This window comes from Saccoglossus kowalevskii, chromosome 1, assembly GCF_978046115.1.
Source record: "Saccoglossus kowalevskii chromosome 1, keSacKowa6.1, whole genome shotgun sequence".
In the NCBI taxonomy this organism is placed as follows: Eukaryota; Metazoa; Hemichordata; class Enteropneusta; family Harrimaniidae; genus Saccoglossus; species Saccoglossus kowalevskii.
The window spans coordinates 27225029-27246810 of record NC_140641.1 but is presented as its reverse complement, the minus strand read 5'-3'; the positions used below and the strand labels follow the sequence as shown (position 1 = coordinate 27246810).

General features: G+C 33.7%; 1 protein-coding gene across 1 annotated transcript; it reads left to right on the top strand.

The window, feature by feature from the left end:
• Nucleotides 1-772: 772 nt before the first annotated feature.
• LOC100377645 (uncharacterized) lies at nucleotides 773-18172 on the top strand. The gene is made up of 10 exons (XM_085500162.1): nucleotides 773-911; nucleotides 2851-3328; nucleotides 3845-4003; nucleotides 4373-4486; nucleotides 6143-6317; nucleotides 10127-10234; nucleotides 12957-13115; nucleotides 14047-14427; nucleotides 15132-15563; nucleotides 17012-18172. The coding sequence occupies exons 2-10, from the start codon at nucleotides 2879-2881 to the stop codon at nucleotides 17500-17502; spliced, it is 2469 nt and encodes an 822-aa protein (XP_085356288.1). The 5' UTR covers nucleotides 773-911; nucleotides 2851-2878; the 3' UTR covers nucleotides 17503-18172.
• The last annotated feature ends 3610 nt before the right edge of the window (nucleotides 18173-21782 follow it).

Sequence of the window (21782 nt, the reverse complement as noted above, 5' to 3'; positions counted from 1 at the left end):
CATGCCGTGTGTAATCAAAACCAGGTGGAAGATGATGAAACCTATTTTCTTATCAAATTCAATGAATACCAGGATCTCAGAATGTCAATAATAAATCACCAGAGACACAGTTCACTGAATTTAATTTCCAGTAAGAACCTACTTGTTTGCGTCAATGCAGCAACATTTATATAAAAAAAAAGAGATTAGAAATCAAGCAAGATCAATCCTAGGTGGCTTTTCCCCTTGTTTTGTCTGTGTATTTACGTGTGTGTTTGTCTTGATGTCTCCGTATTGTGGTTTTCATTTCTTTGCATTTTCTGTAGTTGTTGTTGTAACCTTCTCCATTTCCGGGGGGGGGGGGTATGTGTTATTGAATAAATAAATACCTTAGTTTACAATTGCAAACATGCTGGATAACATACACATGAGAATTCCGGGGTTCAGTGATTCATTAAGGATTTGCCCATTTTCGAAGAAGGAAGAATCAAAAATTCCATATGTAATACGTGAGTCAATTTCACTGTCACTGATAATCTTCTATTTATAGAAACAGCGTTGCATCACCCATGACACACTCGAATGTAGTTCAGCCATATATGACAAAATTGATCAATCGTTCATACTTGATTGATGGGACAGATTGAACACAACTCGTGATTTTCACTTGAAGTCGTCTGGTAATTTTGTTCGAAATAAAAAATGTACTTATTTATACACTGTATCATGACTCCTGCATAATAAACAATCGAAACGCGACGAAGAGCGTTAGAGGGCGCCTATTGTTGGAGTGTATCTAGGACAAGAATGACCCCGATTCTGTGAAAAGGTGACGGGATTGGGAAATACTCGGAAGATATTAAAAAAGCCATCTGTGAGTCCGATGCCTGACTTTGGGTGCTTACCGATCAGTCTGGTGAAATAAACTGGAGGTAGGTTACGACGTTAATAGGCAATGGAACACATTGTCTGCGGGTTAAGGCGCATGGTGGTTTGCAGACGACCATCGCAAACGTTTGTACCATCCTGATGTCGTAAACTATGTCTCAACGTGGCATATGAAACTTCCGGATCACGTGAGCTCTGTCTTTCAAATCATACAATTTGAGATCGATCTTTGATAAATTTCGGGATAATTATTGCTCCTGGATAAATTGATAATCAAATGTTGGTAAGCAAAATGTAACTGTTATTATGATTACATATTTTGAGTAGTATAGGGTGTTGGTTCATGTTTTGGCCAGTCTGTTCAAGTGATGTCACTAGGCATTACGTCATGTGATGTGATGAAAATAGACTAATGGCTAAACCAAATCTAAGATTAGACTAGACCAATTTAATGCACTAATCCTGCAGTCGGTAGGGGGGGGGGGCATAGTACTAGTAACAACATACTTTAGAGCTTGCCTGACCAGTACCCACACCACAGGAATCCTTTTAAGATACATACATTACTCAATAACCTAAAAATTAGTTATCGTTCGATTTTGATTATTTTTGCCATACTTACAATTACGACTCTTTCAAAATATATAAATTACAGCGTTTTTCAACATTCCAAATATGAAATAATTACCAAAATGTGACTTTTTCAATAAAAATGGCATCACATCTAAATATAGATCAATAAATCCAAACCACAATAAAAACATATGATAAACAAAATTGTTCTACTTTCTACCCCGGATTATGCTGTATTATTCGATATACTTTCTTTGTAGCATTTGGTATATACGGGTAAGATGAGATATCTGGGTAAGATATCTGGGTCATAAATTGTTAGCGAACAGCCAAACATTGCCAAGCATTTATGTAGATTTGGCTGTGATTGAATTTCCAGCAGTTTCTTTTTCTCGCACAATGTGATGTTTCAAGTTACTTGCCTATACTCACACATTCTGATAGTTTCACAGACTGGGGTTTGTCTCTCTTACCGCACAACATTTCTGTGCAGGACAGTTCCAGCAACCTTCCTGGAAAGTTCACAACCTCATATAAGGGTTGGTATGCAGTTGCTTTTTGTTAATCAATATATGATAATAGCTCTTAATGAATCTATGCATATTAAGTAGCTATTAGTTTTTCGGCTTGTTTAAAGTGTATCATAAAAATATTTTGCTCAAATACATGAAACTTGATGTTAGTACCTACATACATTATAGTTGGATATCTAACTCTAGTTTAGATTTAATCTGTGCATATTAATTAGCTTATTTGCATACCAGTTAACTTCTTTCAGCAGGTTTTGTTTATAGCCTAATAGTCAGCTCAAATGGATTGAAACCAGGTAGTGTACTTTCATGTCGGATAATTGTTTTGAATCAATCCATGCATTTTAATTAGATAATTTGCATAATTAATTGATAATAATCTTTACAACAAATGAATTGAAACTTTATACATGCTTGCTGTTAGAGTAGGTAATATTTGTAATATATAGATATACTAAATTTGTCATTTTCATCATGTTTTGTCTCAAATGGATTGAAATTAAGCACATATACATATGTGCTGTTTGTGTAGATAAATTGTAAATAGTCACTGCAGCTCATTAAGCTAATTTGCATGCTAATTATATGCAATTGTATTCAGAATTTTTGTCTGTAGCTAACCAATACAAGAAAAAAAATGATTGATGTTTAAAAAAATGATTTCAATAAACATTCCTCGATCAGAAAAAAAATATTTTGAGTTTGGAGTGTCCCTAATTGTTTTGAATTAATGAAATAAATTGATTTGCATATTTGAAAATCAAATAATACATGGAAGCACATTTGTGACATATGTTTCTTGCAAACTGATAAACTTAATGACTAAAAATAATTCTATATAATAATTATTTTGTCTAATAATTACAAATTGTCTCAATAGGGAATACCAACATTGGCTATTGGTAACTATGGCAACAAGTAGATTGAACAATGATGAGTACAAGAACTGGTTACGAGTTGGTCGCTCACTGTTGGAGATGTGCAAAGGCTTGGATAAATTCATCACTGCCGAAAACAACAACTTTCACAGTCAGCTGAAGACAAAACTCCCAGCATGCACATCAAAAAACTGCAAAGGTAATGAAAATAAGCCACCATCAAAGAGAAAACATGTCTGTCCTGTGTGCGCAAAATGGGAGGTTGAAATCCTTACTCATCACAGTAATAAAGGTAGTGTGTACTGGCAGAATGCTGACAATACAAAGTGGTTCACTGTAGCCTGGGAAGTAGCTAAGGTTTTCATGCCTCGTGGTCAGAAGAAAACTGTGACGACAGCATCTGAGACTGACTCTTCTGCATTGCTCAACTTGATGAGCAACTGTAAAAAGTTTCATGCTTATATTAAGGACACACAAAAAGTAAGTGGGTCTCATGTATTTATAATTACATTATATAAACTATCAAGGCACATCAAAAATGTATATAATGTATATGTTTTCACTGCTGGTAATTTACATTACATCTCAATCAACTCATCTCTTAAGTATTTTATGGGGTATTTTCATCTTACCATATTAGGAAATGCGAATTCCAAATATGGAATGACTACATGTGTAAGCGTCCTCTAATAATAAAAACAAACATGGCTGCCACCAGAGTTTGACCTGACTCAACACAAAGAAGTTTGCTGATTCTGTTCTAAACATTTTGGATTTCGGCATTCCCATGGTGTATCCTTGGAAGGAAAAGATGTATAATAATAAGGTTGTTACAAGGATACCTCAAAGTATTCACGATGACAGTACGCTGCGTGTCGGTGCAGCTGTACTGCCTTTCTGCTTACTTTAAGGTATCCTTGTAATAACCTCATTTTATTCAGTGATATATATGTTTTTATATTGCATAGTATGGCATATTTCTAAATTACTCTGTAGGTATTGAAGGTCAGAAATGATGTGATGCACTCAGTACAAATGAAGTTTACAACTCAAGAAATGCAGGATAATATTAATAAAATTCTACATTTACTGCAAGCTTCTAATATACCAAGTCAATACACAGATGTACAAGATGCTATCCAGAATATCAAGGAGGTATAATTAAGATAGTTATGTCAAATTTTTGATGAATATATTAGAATTCTGTTCTTCTCTGTTTCTCAATGTTTGTGAAATCCAGTGCTGGTCCATGATAATATAATTTTGCTTTCATCATCCTTCATCTGAGATGTACAACAGTCACATTTTAGACTCAGAAATAACAAGGATATTTATAAGTATCTGGCGGCATCGGCGCAAAATATGTACATTCAGGTTTTTGCTAGGTATTGGTAATGTTCAGTTTTTAGGAAAAGCAAAATTTTGATATAAGAAACGAAAAAACCACCATCAATATTACAGATTAAATTAACCAGAAACTTCAAAATTATAGCATTTTTGATATTTAAAATTTGTTGTTTGCAGATTCTGCGTGTTAATTTTGTAATCACTGAAGAAATGGAGCTCTCTGTCTTAAGGGATAAATTTAAAGAATTTGAAAACAAGCTAGAAGAATTGGATAACAGAATCACTCCTGAGGTAAATAATTATAAATGTGATTTGAGGGTTTAGGGTATGAACTATCAGATTGTTATGAGGTATCAGCGGACATCACTTGTTTGTAGAATTAGTTGATACAAGTGACGTCATGTGCTAGTATTATCCACAAACCAAAGGTAAGTCAATAATACAGACCATATGACTCAACAAGTATTAATCATGGTACATGTTCACATGTGCAGAGCACAAACAGGCGCTCTTGTTGTATTAAGTCTGTCTACCATTGTGTGTCATAACCTGTTGAAAATCTGTGCATATTAATCAAGAAATTTGCATAATAACATTATATGTAAAGCACACATTACTGTGTGTTTTACATATTGGTTAATTGCGTAAATATATTGAAACTTGGCACATGCTTGCTGTATGGGTAGCTGAATATATAATAATACTTTCTAATTATTATGTGTGTAATATCTAATTTGCATACTAATTTGTAATACTAAGTAGTTTGCTAAAATTTGCAGTTCATGTATAGTTGATTCTCTCTATCACTGTACAAATAATAGGTTGTTTTTAAAATACAAAATTATCTTGAAATTTTGAACTAGTCCAATTTTTGGAGTAAACATCAGTGATTATAAAAACAGTAGATGGCATACATAGTGCTTCATTTGTTGACAGAAAGCAGCTTTTCCGTCAAAACGCAATCATGCTTCATGGTCCCAAAAAAAATTATGAATACGAGTTAGCGCCATGGAAAAGACTTCCAGATTTATTATTATTTATTACATTTCATTTTGTTAACAGTACTCTTTTACCATTTCAAAATCACCTCTTTCAAAACATCATACATCAAAATCAATGCAAACGAATTGGACTTCAACTTTTATAATAACAAAATTTACTTGCGGATTACATTCTTTGCAATTGTCAATATATGGAAGATGTCTGGAACTGTTGGTAGAACCATGCGGTATTCTGATTGGTTGATATTTTTTGACTTATAGGTCAACTCATAGGTCAAATCATGTTCAAGAAAACATGGTGGATTTCATCATTTCTAAAACATTCTTTTATTATAAAATGAACTTGAAGTTTACGTATATTATTTAGCAACCCAAGCAAATTTTTTTATCAAACCATGACTGAATACCGGTAATAAGTAATACTGTTTAGAATCTCAGAAAAGTAAGTTATTTTTGTGTGTAGGTCTACAGTGAGTAGTAGATGATCTTTTGCATGATTTTTGACTCTTCCAGTGTTTCTAGCACCATGTATATTTCAGTTCAGTGGTTTTTGTTTATATTATTTAAAGCTTAAATTATAGTCAAACCATTGATCCAAGCACAGTCTGTTGAGGGACTGTGGCCCAAGAAAATCTGAGGTGGACGAAATTTCAGAGAACTAAAAGTAGCACCATTGTTTGATTAAATTAAAAAAATATGTTAAATAATTAGGTGGTAATTTGCATAATTGCATAATTTTTGCGAAATAATTGTAAAAGTGAAGAAAAACAAAGAATATATATGGCACAAACATCCCCGGACCAGAAAAATAAAAGGGGAAAGTTACTTAGTGCAATTTGTGTATTAATTAATCAGCAAACACACAGAAGCAAATTTAGTTCATGTCTGGTTTTCAATATTCTGCAAAAGTATTATTCTTATAAATTAGTTTTTTTTTTCAAAACAGCTCCAAAAGGCTGTGGAAAGTTTTCAAGATTTCATAAATGGAAATAGCGATCTACAAGGCCAGTTCCAAAATGAGCTGTCATCTCTAGAGCAAAGGATAAATTCTCTGGAAGGAAGAGTGGATGATGTTGCCAAGGAAGTTGAGGTTATTGGTGAGGAGCTAAAGAAAATGAAGGGTAAGTTTTACATATTCTGTTCTTATTGTGTACTACTTCCCTTGAGTTATACAGCCATGGGTTTTTCTATTAAGCATTTGCTGTTTCATATCCACTTTCAGGTATAAAATGTTTTTTTTTATGTATAAAATATTAACTATTTATAATCTATTAACAAATTTAGATTTGAAATTAAATGAGAAGTATTTCAGATTATTATAATAATTGTAATTCCATATAATTCACAGATGTGAAAGTGTATGTTTAGTCTGGTACCTTATTTAAGGGTCTGCAGGTCCTCTCCACAGCAGTCAGTCTTATGTAGATTTAGCTTCCATCTTCAGTGGGTAGCCATGATTGATTGGCTAATTAAACATGCTAATAACTGGATAACAGTTATACGTATTCCAGACTTTTGTGGAGAGGACCCACGAAACAAAAAAGGAAGGCATCCCTCGGGGGAGGAGTAAACTCATAGGAAATTTTAAACTGGTATCACATATATAGAATAGAAATTATAACGCATGAAATGTGCATTATTTTAAGGTAAAAGCATTTATATACATCTTCGAATTGCTTAATTTCGCATGCTTGAACTAATCATACAACCCCACGAACCTGTGTAAATTCTAATAAAAGTCGCTTATTTGACCTCGATAAAATGCGTAGATCTGATGGAAGGCGCACACTCAGAGTTGGTGTAACACATGACAACTGATCATAAACAAAATGTAGCATTGTGTTGCCAATCAAAAAGAATCACAGATGTAGCTTAATCGCCATGATTGTCTTCTGTATGTGGCATAGTACTGAAACTATTTATGCACCCTATCACTTGATCCTGTAACAGTGCATACTTGACTCAGGCACCTCACCTCAGTTTTTGATTCCATGCACACGTTTCTTTGACATGCAGCTTAGTTCCCCGCCTCAAGCATGGGTCAGCCTGTGCAAATCAATTTAATCATTGTTTTGACTCTAAAATACCTACCCTAATACAATGCTATGTATTTTAAATGTGTAATGGTTGAAAATCTATGTTCAAATTACTGAGAGCATAAAAGCTTGCATCATAATTTCATGGTGGCCGTGTTTCATGGCTGTGTTTATTTAGTGTAGTACAGTGAAAATTAGTTGCATCTGAGCCCTTAGGAACCTGATTGAAAAATATCAACACAATCGCAATCATGTTTGTGATACTACTATAATGAGTAACTTGATTGGACAGTGCATTGAGGAAAATATCTCTAGTATTGCCAGAGAGGGCGCACTGAAATATACATTTCTATATATTTCATTATTGTATATAATTTGCCAAGGTGTAGTGGTGAGGCAATGACCCTATAATTTAACCAAGATGATTTATATAGGGTTACTTTTTTTGGTAAAATTTACAAAAAAGGTACCAATGATGCAAAACTGCTTGTTTTTTTTTTTAATTTGAGGAGTTAAAATGGCAGTTCGTTGAAACAGTGTTCAGAAACAATGAAAATCATCATGGATACTATTTACTTTGTTACTTCAGAGTAACTAGAGTAATAGTAATTGTAATAACCTAAGCAATTAACCTTCAGATATCGTGAGATTTGGCACTGCGCTTAAGACATATCTTATTTAACAAATTGGTTCGTGAAAAAGAATCTGAAGTTTTAGACTGTGTTTTTTTTTCAAAACCTCATTCTCAAACATGGCTACCAGGTATATTCACCGCCAGGAGGCAACTAGACTAAGCATGAACCATTTTACACTGATATCAGTTTGAGCTGAAATCTAATTTTGCAATAGAGCATGTTCCTATACAAGGCATTGTAGAGAATTTCCAATTGTATATAATAGTAAAATACTACCTTAAAAACTTCAAAACATTGCAGCATTGTGGCTTTTGTTATACATTTAAAAAAATCGTGTATATCTTTGTTAATGTTAAATTATTCTATTTCTATAGGTGACAATACACCCAAGTTACAGGCAAAGTATAAAATTGATCTACAGACAAATGCTCAGAGAAATAAATTTGAATCTAAATATACGTACATATTACTTAGCTGTATTGTTTGCTGCTTTGCTTATCAAATATACATACTTGGTCTACTTGGACGCAGTAAGTAGATTAAAATGACGCAGTAGTTGTATTCAGGCTTCACTCTAGGACGGGCTATTTTTGAAACTAATTCCATATCTTTGCGTACCAACTAGACCAAGCTGCATTCATTCATGAGAGGGAGCAATAGTTACTACAGACTAAGGGACATCAAAACGTATGCAAATCCTCAGTCCTTTTAATTTTGTTTTCTCAGCACAGTCCCCCCAAGGTGGTATACAATTTTGTTTCATAATTATAAAACAATTGAATGCAAATGCATGTTGTGGAATAATAAAAAGTCTCATCGTCAGTACATTTTTTACTCTTAAGAAATATGTTCCTTAATGTGCTCATGTTGATTGCCATGTTGGGAAATAACATATAGAAATGGATAGTTATGAATATGATAGTAAATCTAATAAATGGACAACAAATACAATATGATATTGTGGGTGTTTTGCTCAAGCTAGCGTTCATGTACACTCTGTTTCCCGGTGCTAAGAGTCTCGACCAGGTCTTAAAATGGGGTCAGATTTAACTCATACTTTATTTGCCTGTAGTAAGTGTTCACACTTCTTTTCTTAGTACAGGCAAACTTTTGTGATCTAGGCCCGTGCTAAGGAGCTGTGCGTGAATGCAACTATACTGTCACATTACGAACATTCAAATGATATATTAACAGTGTTACAACCGGCACCATTCAGGTATTGATTTTCAAACCCAGCTACATACAGATATGATGGATGTGCCGAGCTTTAAGAAACAATTACTAACACAATGTTTACATGAAATTGACAACACTCCAGTTTATTACTGGTAGAAATTGTGCTGATATTCACAAAATGCATGTCTATAGAAGTATGTGTTTCAATAAGGCTAGTAGAGAATACCAAAAAGCAAAAAAAAAAAAAAAACGTTGAGTGTAAGCATCAAAAGCATCAAACGCAGTGTGGAGATTTTGCCTCGGTCAGCCAATGTTTCAAAATATGTTCAATCAGTTTGTAACATTTGAAAGTGGCTCAGGAATTGTACTCGTAGACTTTATGAGGAAGGGAGCTCTCTGTGGTATTACAGAGAAATGTGTTCAAAATTGGTGTTGGTTTCATCAGCTTCAATTAGCACAAGGATCATTCAACATGAAACAATACTTCACTGGATTTGGTTGAGAAAGCGTTGTACCAGGATTGCATATGAGAGATTCACTTTGCCAAAATTAATGTACACGCAACCCTATTTAGATTTGATGTATACTGCAAACCCAACATTCTTTAGTGTGGTGCATTCAACTCTGAATTTTCTCCATAAATAAACCCTCTTTCATGTATAAAATGTAGAGTTCTCCTGTGCAATGTTGCATGGGACCCATACGGAACACAACACAGTGTGATAACTGTGGCAATTATGCATTTAGATCAAATTAATGTATCTGTCAATCATTACAAAACAAACAATTCTGCAGAATCTCTGTAGTTTTGGCCCCTTTTCTAGTAAATTTTGTTGAAATTGAATATAATATGCATAGAAGATTTATTATTTGTAGAAATTGTATGGAAATTTGTAAAAACTTCTCTAGAAAATCTTCATAAAATTACATGCCATTAAATTTTGATAAAAATCTACCTGATAGAATTCAATAGGAATTCTTCTGAAAATCTTGTATGTGTTCAATGCGGTATTGTGACTTTGATTATAATTTTAATTGATCCATGTATATCTTTATTAATGTTAAATTATTCTATTTCTATAGATGCCAATACACCCAAGTTACAGCCAAAGTATAAAAATGATTTACAGACATATGCTCAGAGAAATAAATTAGAGTTACCTTATTATGTGCAATATGCAGGAAAAGATGGTAAGTTGTAGATGCTACTGTAGATATATATGTGTTTAAAAACAGGGGATTATGTCATGCTTTGTGTCATAAAGAAAATGTAAGATATAGATATTTTCATATCTGCTGTTGGAAAACATGCAGATAGAAAGCATCAAATTATTTTAGTGAATATAGCAATTCCATGTTGATCAGAGGGGATTGGCACGAGAGGGCGGCGTCTGATCTGGGTGGACTGTTTTGAAGTCAGTTATTCGTAGCACATGAAATAATTTTAGCAATTTATTTACAAAATAATCTTCAACAAAACTTGGAAACATCTCATAGAAAAATACAGAATCTAAAATTATGTCTATTGCAAACATTTCAATCGACAGCTAGTTTGACGCTGCCAAGTTGTCGACCATTTCTTCAGAAAATTCTGGGAATCTTTGCCCTTCGGCAGACACCGGCATCTGTTGATCCGACTCGTTATTGCCGCCGGCGTTCTGTTGCTCCCATATAATTGTAGCTTGAAAAATTTCTTCATCAGTAGCATCAATTTCATCCAGCTAGTACCATTTGAAATTGAGATCAAAATTGATCTGAGGCTTGTCGTCTGACATAATTACTATGTTTTGAAAATGGCGCTAGTGACTTGCTGACGACAATACTTATCATATTTCAATCTAGTTTATTCCAGTTTTTGTTTTTACCTTGCCCGTACCATCAAAGATGGAAGGGAAAGGTATATTAAGGGAAAAATTTTGTCCGGCGTTGACGTTGTTGTTGTCGTTGTCGTCGTCGTTAATAATTGTTATTGTGTGCATAATAACTTTACTAATTCTATTCCAAACTTCATCAAACTTGGTCACCTTATTCGTCAGTATAAAGTCTTCCCTGAGTTTGAACAACAGATGTCTTGTATGAAAATATCATGCAAAAATTGAGAAAATCTGATAAAATATTTTGACTGTTTCTACTTGACTGATGTTGTATGTGTTCAATGAAGCAAATGATTTATCTTGTAATAATATCCTTGGTAATGTATCGCAGAATCCCATACTGGGTTTCAAAACCAACTCATGGAGAGATTGCACAGTCTGATACACATTTGCAAACCTACCAATAAAATCTTTACAGAAAACAAGATGTCAGAAAATCAATATAAGCACTCCTATGAACTGGGTGCCAAACTTCGATCAAGATCTGAAGCTAATAGAAAATCTGTTTAGTTCAAAGTTATCAAATCAAAAACAATACATAAAAAAATACATAAAAAGCAAAACATTCCATCCACATTTTAAAAAGAAAATATTCTAAAATATATGTATTCTGTATTTGACAAACAGTTCATTCGACAAATGAAAACTCACAGGAATATGTTTCAGCTATTAGAACAGAATGATAGAGTTTTTATAATACTAGTTTAAAAACGCACTTCAAAGATTACAGTGTTTGAAGATGTAGATTCTCAGGAGGCAACAGTACTGTTGACTTCTCCCTCCACTGGACACCAACTAACTATTTAAGTTGATTTGCATACAAAGCAGAGCTTGCAACATGATAGCTATTCATAAAGGGTGTTATTTTTTACTTTTCATATAATACAGTAGTCACACAATGAGGCAGTTCATATTTGTCTCAGTGAATCATTAATTTTTGACAGACACCTGTACAAAATACTTGGACTAAAGCCAGCTAAACTTTTCTGTTATCTTGCATGTTTTATGAATCTATTCACGTCTAAATGCAGCACTTTTTTTTGCAATGAGACATTTGTTTTTATACTAAAATATCTGAATTACTTTGAATAAAGCTGGAAATTATGTCCCTTAAAATAATTAAACAAATAAGGCACCAATGTTTTTGTAAGATATTTACATCTTTTAAGGACATTCGGTAGACTGATTCCCCACTGTTGGTTCAACCCCAAAACTTGTTTGTATTCAAAATTAATTATGACAATGCATATTTATATTGAAACAAACTATGATAAAGGGAATTATATTATATAACAAAGGGCAAGGTCACCAGAGTTCAACTATGTTATTAATTATTCATCAAACAGGGCCCGAGTCATATATTGCCAGATATAAACCTTGGCTTCAGCCAATCAGATGGCTAGATTCACACTGGTCATATTATAATTTTGTTTCAATATTTTGGACCAGCTTGATTTTTTATTTAATTGTTCATTTTCTAATTTGTTGTCACAACCTTTGATATATATTGAAATACAGTGAATGCTGACTGTATGATTACATAGTTTTTATGAGATATATGTCAACTACTAAGTAATTACACTTTTATTGTATAAAGACAATTTTAGCTGAATTCAAATTTTAGGACACATTCACCCATTGTACATCAAACTCATTAAAATAAATGTAAATTTTTGAAATGTTTTTAACATATTAGGATTTTTTTATCCATGAAAATATACAACATTTTTTCACTGAGCAAAATTTTCGAAAAATAATTTCACCATAGAAAACTGTGCAAACCAAATTTTAACCAATTTCCATAAACATTTTTTTTTTAATTTTTGGTTTAATGGCATGAAACTATAAAAATGAAAATGAAAGTAGGAAGAAAAAAATTCAACTCCAACTTTTCCACTGCATCACTTGCTACAGCCTCCACAGATGAACATGAATAGAAAGAAACAGTGTCAACAGATGTGTTAAATATAAATAAATAACAGAACAAAAGAACATTTTCTGTCCAGACAACTAATAAATTGGATCTCATACTATTTAAGGTCTTGTGTCTTGTGAAGTCACAGTTGGAGAGCAGACATATAGAAGTACTATTGTTACATCTAAGCCTAAAGATGCTGAGCAAGATGCTGCACGAGTTGCCCTTGTGGAACTGGGTCAATCTGGAGACGAAGAGCCAGTGTCACTGTCTGTTGAAGAATGTATGTGAAACTTAATTTCTTCTCGGATTTGCTCTTAGGGTTTAGTGTCAGGAAGTTGCCATATACCTGGGGCTGGCTGACACCAGAAAAATGTCCTGCATGTGGGTTGTGAGAGAAGTGAGGTTTTTTTGCAAAAGAGATCACCATAGATACAAGCAACTTTATTTCAATAAATTAGTTTATAACTACTCTCCCCCAATTAATAAAATATATTATTTGCGTGGTTACATTAGTTGATGTGTTAATTGCTTTCTGTAAACTTCATGTTTATTCCCTGCTGAATCATTGTGTTTCTTAGTCCCCCTGCAGACACAGTCCGAGAACGGGGACTTATGAATTGACCTCTGTTTGTGCGTACATGTGTGCGCCTGTATCTTAGACATTCGAGACAATAGAACACTAGACATTATGGGTCCCTGATGCACATCATTTTGTCTTTCAGATCGGTTTCAAAATGGCTGACTTGTGACCATTTTGTTTTAATGAATGCGATTCTAGAACCATATCTCTGACATGCTTTGACTGATGTTCAAAATTTATATATTCATTTATACATCATGTCATTATTATACAGAGGTATTGGTTTGACAGTCCGATTCAAAATGGCTGATGGTAGCTATTTTGTTTTAATTGTTGCTGTTCCAGAACAATATCTCTCAATATGGACAAGTACTTACTATATTACTACAAGACTATATAACTTAGATTTGATAACTAACAGGGACTGTGCCATGCATGGCTTCTTAACTTTGACTTTTGTCTGGGTAAAATAATTCTGAAATGTGTATTTTTCAGCATACTCAACCTTTACCAGTCTGTCATTTTTTTCAAATGAAACGTCTTTCAATTATGTTAAAACATGTTATTATAATGTGCTTTTTAAATATTACTAACAGTCCTAATGTTAATGTAAGTTGTATATTTATTGCAGATTTTGTTAACTACAAAAATGTTCTCCAGGAACATTGTCAGAAAACTGGTTTACACTCTCCAGATTATGAAACAACAAAAATCAAGGAAGATCCACCACAGTTTATCGCCTGGTTGACATACAAGGCAATAGGGAAATCGAAGAAATATTTATCTGAAAGCCTAATTCATACTTCTGCAAAAAAGGCTGAACAGAGTGCTGCGAAAGTTGCATGCCTAGATTTGAAATTAGCCCTGCCAGAGCCCATTAGAATTCTACCTAAGCCCATGAAGTCAACACAACCTACTCCCCCTAAGGAAAAAGAATTGATGCAACCACCAGACAATTCTGATGAAAAATCCCAAACTCATTCACCACCAGCAGGGAATCAGCAGCATGATGGTAAGTTTCATCCATATTAGCCCAGTAAATTATAGCACTGATTCAAGTAGAACATGAGATAATTGCTAATACAAAAAAGATAATTCAAAACATCCCAAGAGTGTGTGTTTGTTACCAAGACATTAGTGTATTATCTGATGTTTTATAAAGTTTGATGATATAGACAATGTTAATGATTAAAATGAAATGCTTTTTCTGTTGAAGTTAATGTTGGGAGATATATATTTCAATATTGTTCATAAGTGTCTGTATACTGTAAAACATGTCTTTTTAGCTAGACTGTTATTTTAGCTAATTTAGCTAATCTATAATTTCGCTAATTCAAGATGTCACCAATTTAAAATAAAGTATATTCTCACAATGAGATTGTTGACACTTTAGCTAAATTAAGATTAAGTTAATTCATGTATTGAGTCAAATTCGCTAAAATGGCATGTAGCTATTTAAACATGTTTTACAGTATATCTCTATAGTTAGCTATACGCTCTTCTTGTCATTATTTCTCGGTTTTATTGTTTACCTCATTTCACTTTTTTGTGGGGTAAATATTATTGTTTTGTTATCCTGACCTGGAAACACCTGGAGAAATTTTCAACATGTATAATGAAAAATACTGATAATGTTATACTGTATGCAGGAAGAATGTATGCTGTATTTTGAAGTGCACTCTTCCAAACACTTTTTGTTTTATTGTTAATTTGTAGACTTCATCAACTACAAAAATATACTACAGGAACATTGCCAGAAGAATAGATTTGATACTCCGAAATATGAATCCACAAAAATCCAGGACAATCCGGCACAGTTTACCACTGTGCTGACCTACAAGACACTTGGGAATACAGTGAAATACTCATCTGAAGGCCTAACTCATAGTAATAAGAAGGAATCTGAGCAGAGTGCTGCAAAAGTTGCTTGCCTTGGTTTAGACTTAGTCTCGTCAGACACCACAAAGAGTCCAACTAAACCTGTGTCAACGCAACCTACAAACAAGTGTGACGTAAAATCACAGATCAGTGCATCACCAGTAGAGAATAAGCAGCAAAAGAAGTTAACTTTGGTGTCTTCACCTCCAAAAAAAGCAGCAGAAGATGCACCAGAATGTCATCAACCTGCACCTACAAGTTCACCGGATGGTAAGTGTACCTATGCATTGTGTATATATTCTAAACATAAGTCGCTATATAGAAAATGAAAAAAAAAATACCCTCATTCTGTTTGAAAATTACATATGGACAGTATGGCATACATATTAACCTCAATTGCAATATACCCATGAATTGAATTTGTGGAGTGGCTATATTTTGACTTTAAAAAAAATATTATACCATAAGTTATATCTCTCCAGGGAATATACACAATAAATAAAGATGCCTGAAATAAATTCAAAAATTATTTAAAAACCCAGAAGTTTACCAATAAATTCACATATTTAACAGCTCTTATCAAAGTCCCTGAAATACTGTTATTATAAGCACGACATGGAACCATTTTGACAGTTCAACAATTAACAGAGATCAGAAATAAAACCACAATTTGTTTGCCCACAGTGGCACAGATCAGTACCTAAACCACATAGTGGCCGTCAAATATCAAAAATACTGTGAGCCGCACAGTAAGTCGCTTTTATTAGCTCTGCTGTTGACTTTGTTAAGCGGAACTTATCATATGAGTGATTGTTTGTCGTCATCTGTCGTCCATCGTTCGGCGTTCGTCGTCCGTGTCAATGTTTTACTTTTTCGACTTCTTCTTGAAAACTACAAGCCTGAATGCTTTGATACTTAGTGTATACATGTATGTACCTTGGGTAGACCTCTCTCAGATTTGTTCATTTTGTAATGATGTCTTTAATTTTCTAATTTTGGTGAATATTTTTGTCATTTTTGGTAAAAAGTGATATTTTCGACTTCTTGTTAAAAATCACAAGTCCAATTGCTTTGATATTACATATATAGGTACTACATGTGGACCACTCTCAAATTTGTTCATTTCATGATATCTTCAATTCTCTAATTTTGATGAATATTTTTGTCATTTTTGGTAAAAAGTGATATTTTCGATTTCTTGTTAAAAACCACAATCATTTATGGTGAAAAATGATATTTTTGAATTTTTGTGGAAAACAGCAAGTCCCATTGCATTGATACTATGCATATTGTTAATTTTCTAATGATATATACTGTTCTTTAATTAAAATGTGCATTGCTAACAGCGGAGCTATCTCAGCCGAGAGGCTGCTTGTTAAGTCATAGGACTATTTTGATGCTGCATAATACACCAGACAGCTGTCAATAAACTTTATTTGAATCAGTGACTATGAATTTTGTAATAGTGTCATCTGTTTCAAAAACAGAAATAAATAAAGAAACTGATCCCATTTATAGACAGCCAATACACAACAGCTACACACACAACAGGAAATACCTAGTTTTCAGAGAAATAATTGATATTTTGGTTTAATGTTCAGTAATTATATTCTGGTACTCTAATGATTGTCAAGTAGAAGCTATGTATACATTCGTCAATCTGACACTTTGTGATGAATATTTTTACTGTATTTCAAATTATTTTCATTTGCATGTAGGTTCTGCGGTAGTACAAGACAACTACAAAGGGAAATTACAAGAGTTTTTAACGAAGGCTGGTGTAACCAATAGACCTGTGTATGAAACTACCCAAGTTGATATGAAATTCATTTCCACATTCAAATTGGACACTAAGTATGCAATTCAGACCACAACACCATTTGAGAGTAAGAGGAAAGCCGAAGAACATTTGGCAAAGCAAATTCTACAAAGTTTAAAAATTGAAACACAAAATGTTACTAGTTTTAAATCCAGATTAAATGAGATTGATCCAAAAACACCAGCAAAGTATATCACAGAGGTGGTCGATCCAAATGCACTCTCAAAAACATTCAAAAGTTTGGTTATTTCCAAAACTATTGTGGATGATCACCAAATTGAGTTAAAAGGTGACATGTGTAATTCAAAGAAAAGAGCAGAGCAAAATGTTGCTGCTTCGGCACTAGCATTTATTGAGAAATATTTAAGTGAGTTTCTCTTAGAAAAGTGAATGTTTCATTGTCTTCTTGTATTTTACAAAATAACCCAATTTAGATTTAGAATATAAATACAAATGTATGATAAATGTGATAGACTATTTTTGAACGTATAGTAATTGTGACAGTGGAAAATATATTGTAGAAACAAAATTGTAATTGTAAATGAATAAAATATAAAAGATCATTTGTCTTTTCTTGAGATATGAGCTAAGTATATGTAATAAATCTGTGTTCCTTCATTGTATGTACATAATACAATTGTAGTACAAACTATCATCTTGTAGTCGTGGTCTCTGTAGGATGGGCTCCTTTACAGATGACTGTAGGAGGAGCACTTTCTTTTTAAATGTATTATGGACTCCAGACAAGTTTTTGTAATTTATGTATTTTAATTGTCCCGTCTATGGAGGCCTTGTATCATGATAGTCTCCATATCTACATGTTGGATACATCATTAGACTTGCTTGCAGTCTGTTGCGATTCCGATGAAAAAATCTTGAAAAATTAATATAAATTGCGTAAACAAGAGGTGAACGTGAATGTCATGTGACCCAATTTATGTAAATGACGAACCAAAACGAATTGTGGTATAAGATCTATAACTTATTCCAAGGAATTTTATTAATGAATGTAATTGCAGTGCATTGAAACATTTGTGCAATTAAATGATGTTTAAACAGATATGATAATGTTTTTTGTGTGTGTTGGAAGATGCAGTATGATGCAGTGGCATGTTAATCGAATGATTTGTAGTTAGGAGTGTCTTGTATATGTTATATTCGAGGGCACATGCTCAAAGCACTTCACACACGTTTGAAAAGTTGTTCAATTCAGTATCATGTATAATTTCAAATTTATTAAAATGGCGGTTACGGGAAATGAGTATTTGATACAACCAGTATTACAGGTCAATTATTAGTCCCCGTTCGGACGCAGTCCGAAAACGGGGACTTATGTTTTGACGTGCGTGCGTGCGTCTGTGCGTGCGCCCGGACCTGTATCTTAGAAATGCCTGGACCAATCACAATCAAACTTCACACATACATCATACATGATATTATACATATGCACATCAATTTGTTTCACGATCTGATTCATGATGGCTGAATGGTGGCCATTTTTGTGCTAAAAATCATCGAAATCAAGCATTTCTCGGCTATTTACAGATGGATTTTGTTTAAACTTGGTATATACATTATACATTATAGGACCTTGATGCACTTCATTTTGTTGCACGACCTGATTCAAGATGGCCGAAGGGCGGCCATTTTTGTACTAAAAAATCCTAAACATCAAGCATTTCTCGGCTGTTTACAGATGGATTTTGTTCAAACTTGGTATATACATTCGACGTTATGGGACCTTGATGCAAATAATTTTGTTGTTCAGATAAGATTCAAAATGGCCGACTGGCGGCCATTTTGTTTTAATGAATGTGGCTCTTGTGTCATATCTCTGACTTGTTTTCACTGATTATATTCAAATTTGAAATATTCATTATACATGATGTCATAGATAGACAGATATATTGGTTTGACGATCCTATTCAAAATGGCCAAATGGTGGCCATTTTTGTGCTAAAAAAATCATCAAATATCAAGCATTTCTGGATGGATTTTGTTCAAACTTGGTACATATATTAGACATTACAGGTTCCTGATGCACATCATTTATTTTTCAGATCGGATTCAAAATGGCTGTCTGGCGGCCATTTTGTTTTAATGAATGGGCTTCTAGACCCATATCTCCGACTTGTTTTGACTAATTATATTCAAATTTGAAATATTCATTATACATGATGTCATAGATAGACAGATATATTGGTTTGACGATCCTATTCAAAATGCCCGAATGGTGGTCATTTTTGTGCTAAAAAGTCATCATATATCAAGCATTTCTGGTATTTATGGATGGATTTCGTTCAAACTTGGTACATACATTAGACGGGTTCCTGATGCACGTTATTTTATTTTTCAGATTGGATTCAAAATGGCTGACTGACGGCAATTTTGCTTTAATGATTGGGGTTCTAGAGCCATATCTCATAAATGCTTTGACTGATTATATTCAAATTTTATATATTCGTTATACATCATGTTATATATATACATGTATTCAAAATGGCTGATTTTGAATGCTGTTCCAGAGCAATATCTCTCAATATGGACAAGTACTTGTTTGACAATCAGATACAAATGTCAATCATTTTAATGTTAAAAAATTATATTCCAGCTATATTACTATAAACAAAACTATATATCTTAAATTTGATAACTAACGGGTACTGTGCCATGCATGGCTTGTTAACTAATGCATTTGGGTTCAATTCGTGTTGCACGCGTCAAAATTGTAATTAGTAGTACACAGTGAACTATTTAGAGGATATTCCATGCATCAACATTATATGTAGTGTTACACGTATTGAAACTAAACAACATATTTCTTTCAAGTACGGCACAGTGATCTAATTCAAGATCTAAGTCAAGCAACGCAATATACAGACCATTACAACAATATTAAATGACACTCTGTTGGTCTCACGCAGTTGTTTCGCAATTTTATGATTTACTGTAGTATATTGATTGATTTGATTTTGAAAGTATATTATTTCAATAAAATATTCTGATAATTTGCATATTTTACGCGCATATAATCTACCTAATTTCATGTATTTCCTGCTATGAATCTCATAGGGATGCAAATGTAATTCATTGCTGAGGTACTTTTATCTGCACGATGATTTATACACCTAATTGTTTTTGACATTTAATGGATTTAAGACTAATCATGGTAAAATCAAGCTAGAGTTTACAACTTTTTCTTGGTAGCCATACGACTACAGTCTACATGTCTACATGTTATGTTATGTAACGTTTTGTGTATAGACAAACAATGTCCCTAGACAAGTGGTTATAGTATATACTAGAATGCAATGAAGAGCACAAACCCCGCCAAGCAGTCCAGTGGAAATTCAGAAGAAAAAAAAAACCTAAAAACAGGTCAAGAGGCATTTTTGGGTAAAAATCGGGAACATGACTTTTTAGCATATTTCGGGTGTGCTGAACCCGATAAGCCCGGTTCCCAGGCGAAATTTTGAGTTTTTAAAGGTCTAATTTGCATAAACTAAATGGCCGCCAATTTTTAGATTTTCTTCAATATCCTCATAACTAGGCAAGCAAATACAACATATGAAGCGTCCATACCTATGTTTTCAGGGTCAGGGAATATGATGAAAACATTTTTGATCTAATAAGCATTACACAATCGTCATAAATATGCAAATCAGCTGCCGCCATTACTGAAAAATAGTTTTTCTCAAATATCTCTAACTAAGTAAGTAAACGTGTCAAATCAGATGTCTTTACCTAGGTTTTCAGGGTCAGGGAATATGAAAAAACAATTTTGATCTAATCAGTATTACATAATCCTCGTAAGTATGCAAATTAGTGGCCGCCATTACTAAAAATTCGTTTTTCTTCAATATCTCAGTAACTGAGTAAGATAATTTGCCAAATGAAATGTCTCTACCCAAGTTTTCAGGGTAAGGAAATTTGATAAACACATTTTTCTAACTTTCCCCCAAAACACTGAAATGATCAGACCAAAGTTGAATGAACTGTTCATCAGACTAGATCATATTCATACAGACAGCTTGATCATCACTACGCTGCTGACATACACACATTGCTGTGCACGGTAACCCCGCCTTGCATCATTTACAACGACGTGTCTTGCATTGTTTTTGACAGGCACACAAAACAATTTCCAAGCAACTTTCTGGAATAGGACTTAATGACATCAAAATGGGCTGCAATCTTGAATCACCACGTTTCCATCCCATGTCGACAGATGCAGGAAGCTCTTGAATCGGCCAATGAGCATTTCTCCATACCATTGTTTGGTAATGTACTCGCATCAAGTGGAAGCAGAGAGCATCACTTGTCAGTGACATCGCCTCTGGTTTACCAGACTTTGCAAACAGTATATGCTTTGCTGCAACAACTGAGTCAGTTTTCTGCACACCATACAATATGCAGACAAATGTTTCGGAAGATCGAATAATCTCTTCTCTGAGTTCCCCTAGTCCCAAGTTAATGAGCAGTTGATGGTGCTCTTTGAAGACTTTCCATGTCGACTTGTTGGTGTGATTTGCAATATAAGATGTGGTGTCACACCCAGTTAATGCATGAAAGGGTAAAAGAGCTGGTGCTGAATCTCTTGGTAGGTTGTTGAACACTGTTGCAATGGGTATGTATCGTGGCTTCTTCGTGGTACCTGACAGCATCCACAG

Bases quoted from the DNA above. Each gene is read 5' to 3' on its own strand.
- LOC100377645 (XM_085500162.1), top strand. From the start codon at position 2,879: ATGGCAACAAGTAGATTGAACAATGATGAGTACAAGAACTGGTTACGA. The intron at 13,116-14,046 runs GTATGTGAAACT...TATTTATTGCAG, and splicing joins GTCACTGTCTGTTGAAGAAT to ATTTTGTTAACTACAAAAAT. The intron at 15,564-17,011 runs GTAAGTGTACCT...ATTTGCATGTAG, and splicing joins ACCTACAAGTTCACCGGATG to GTTCTGCGGTAGTACAAGAC.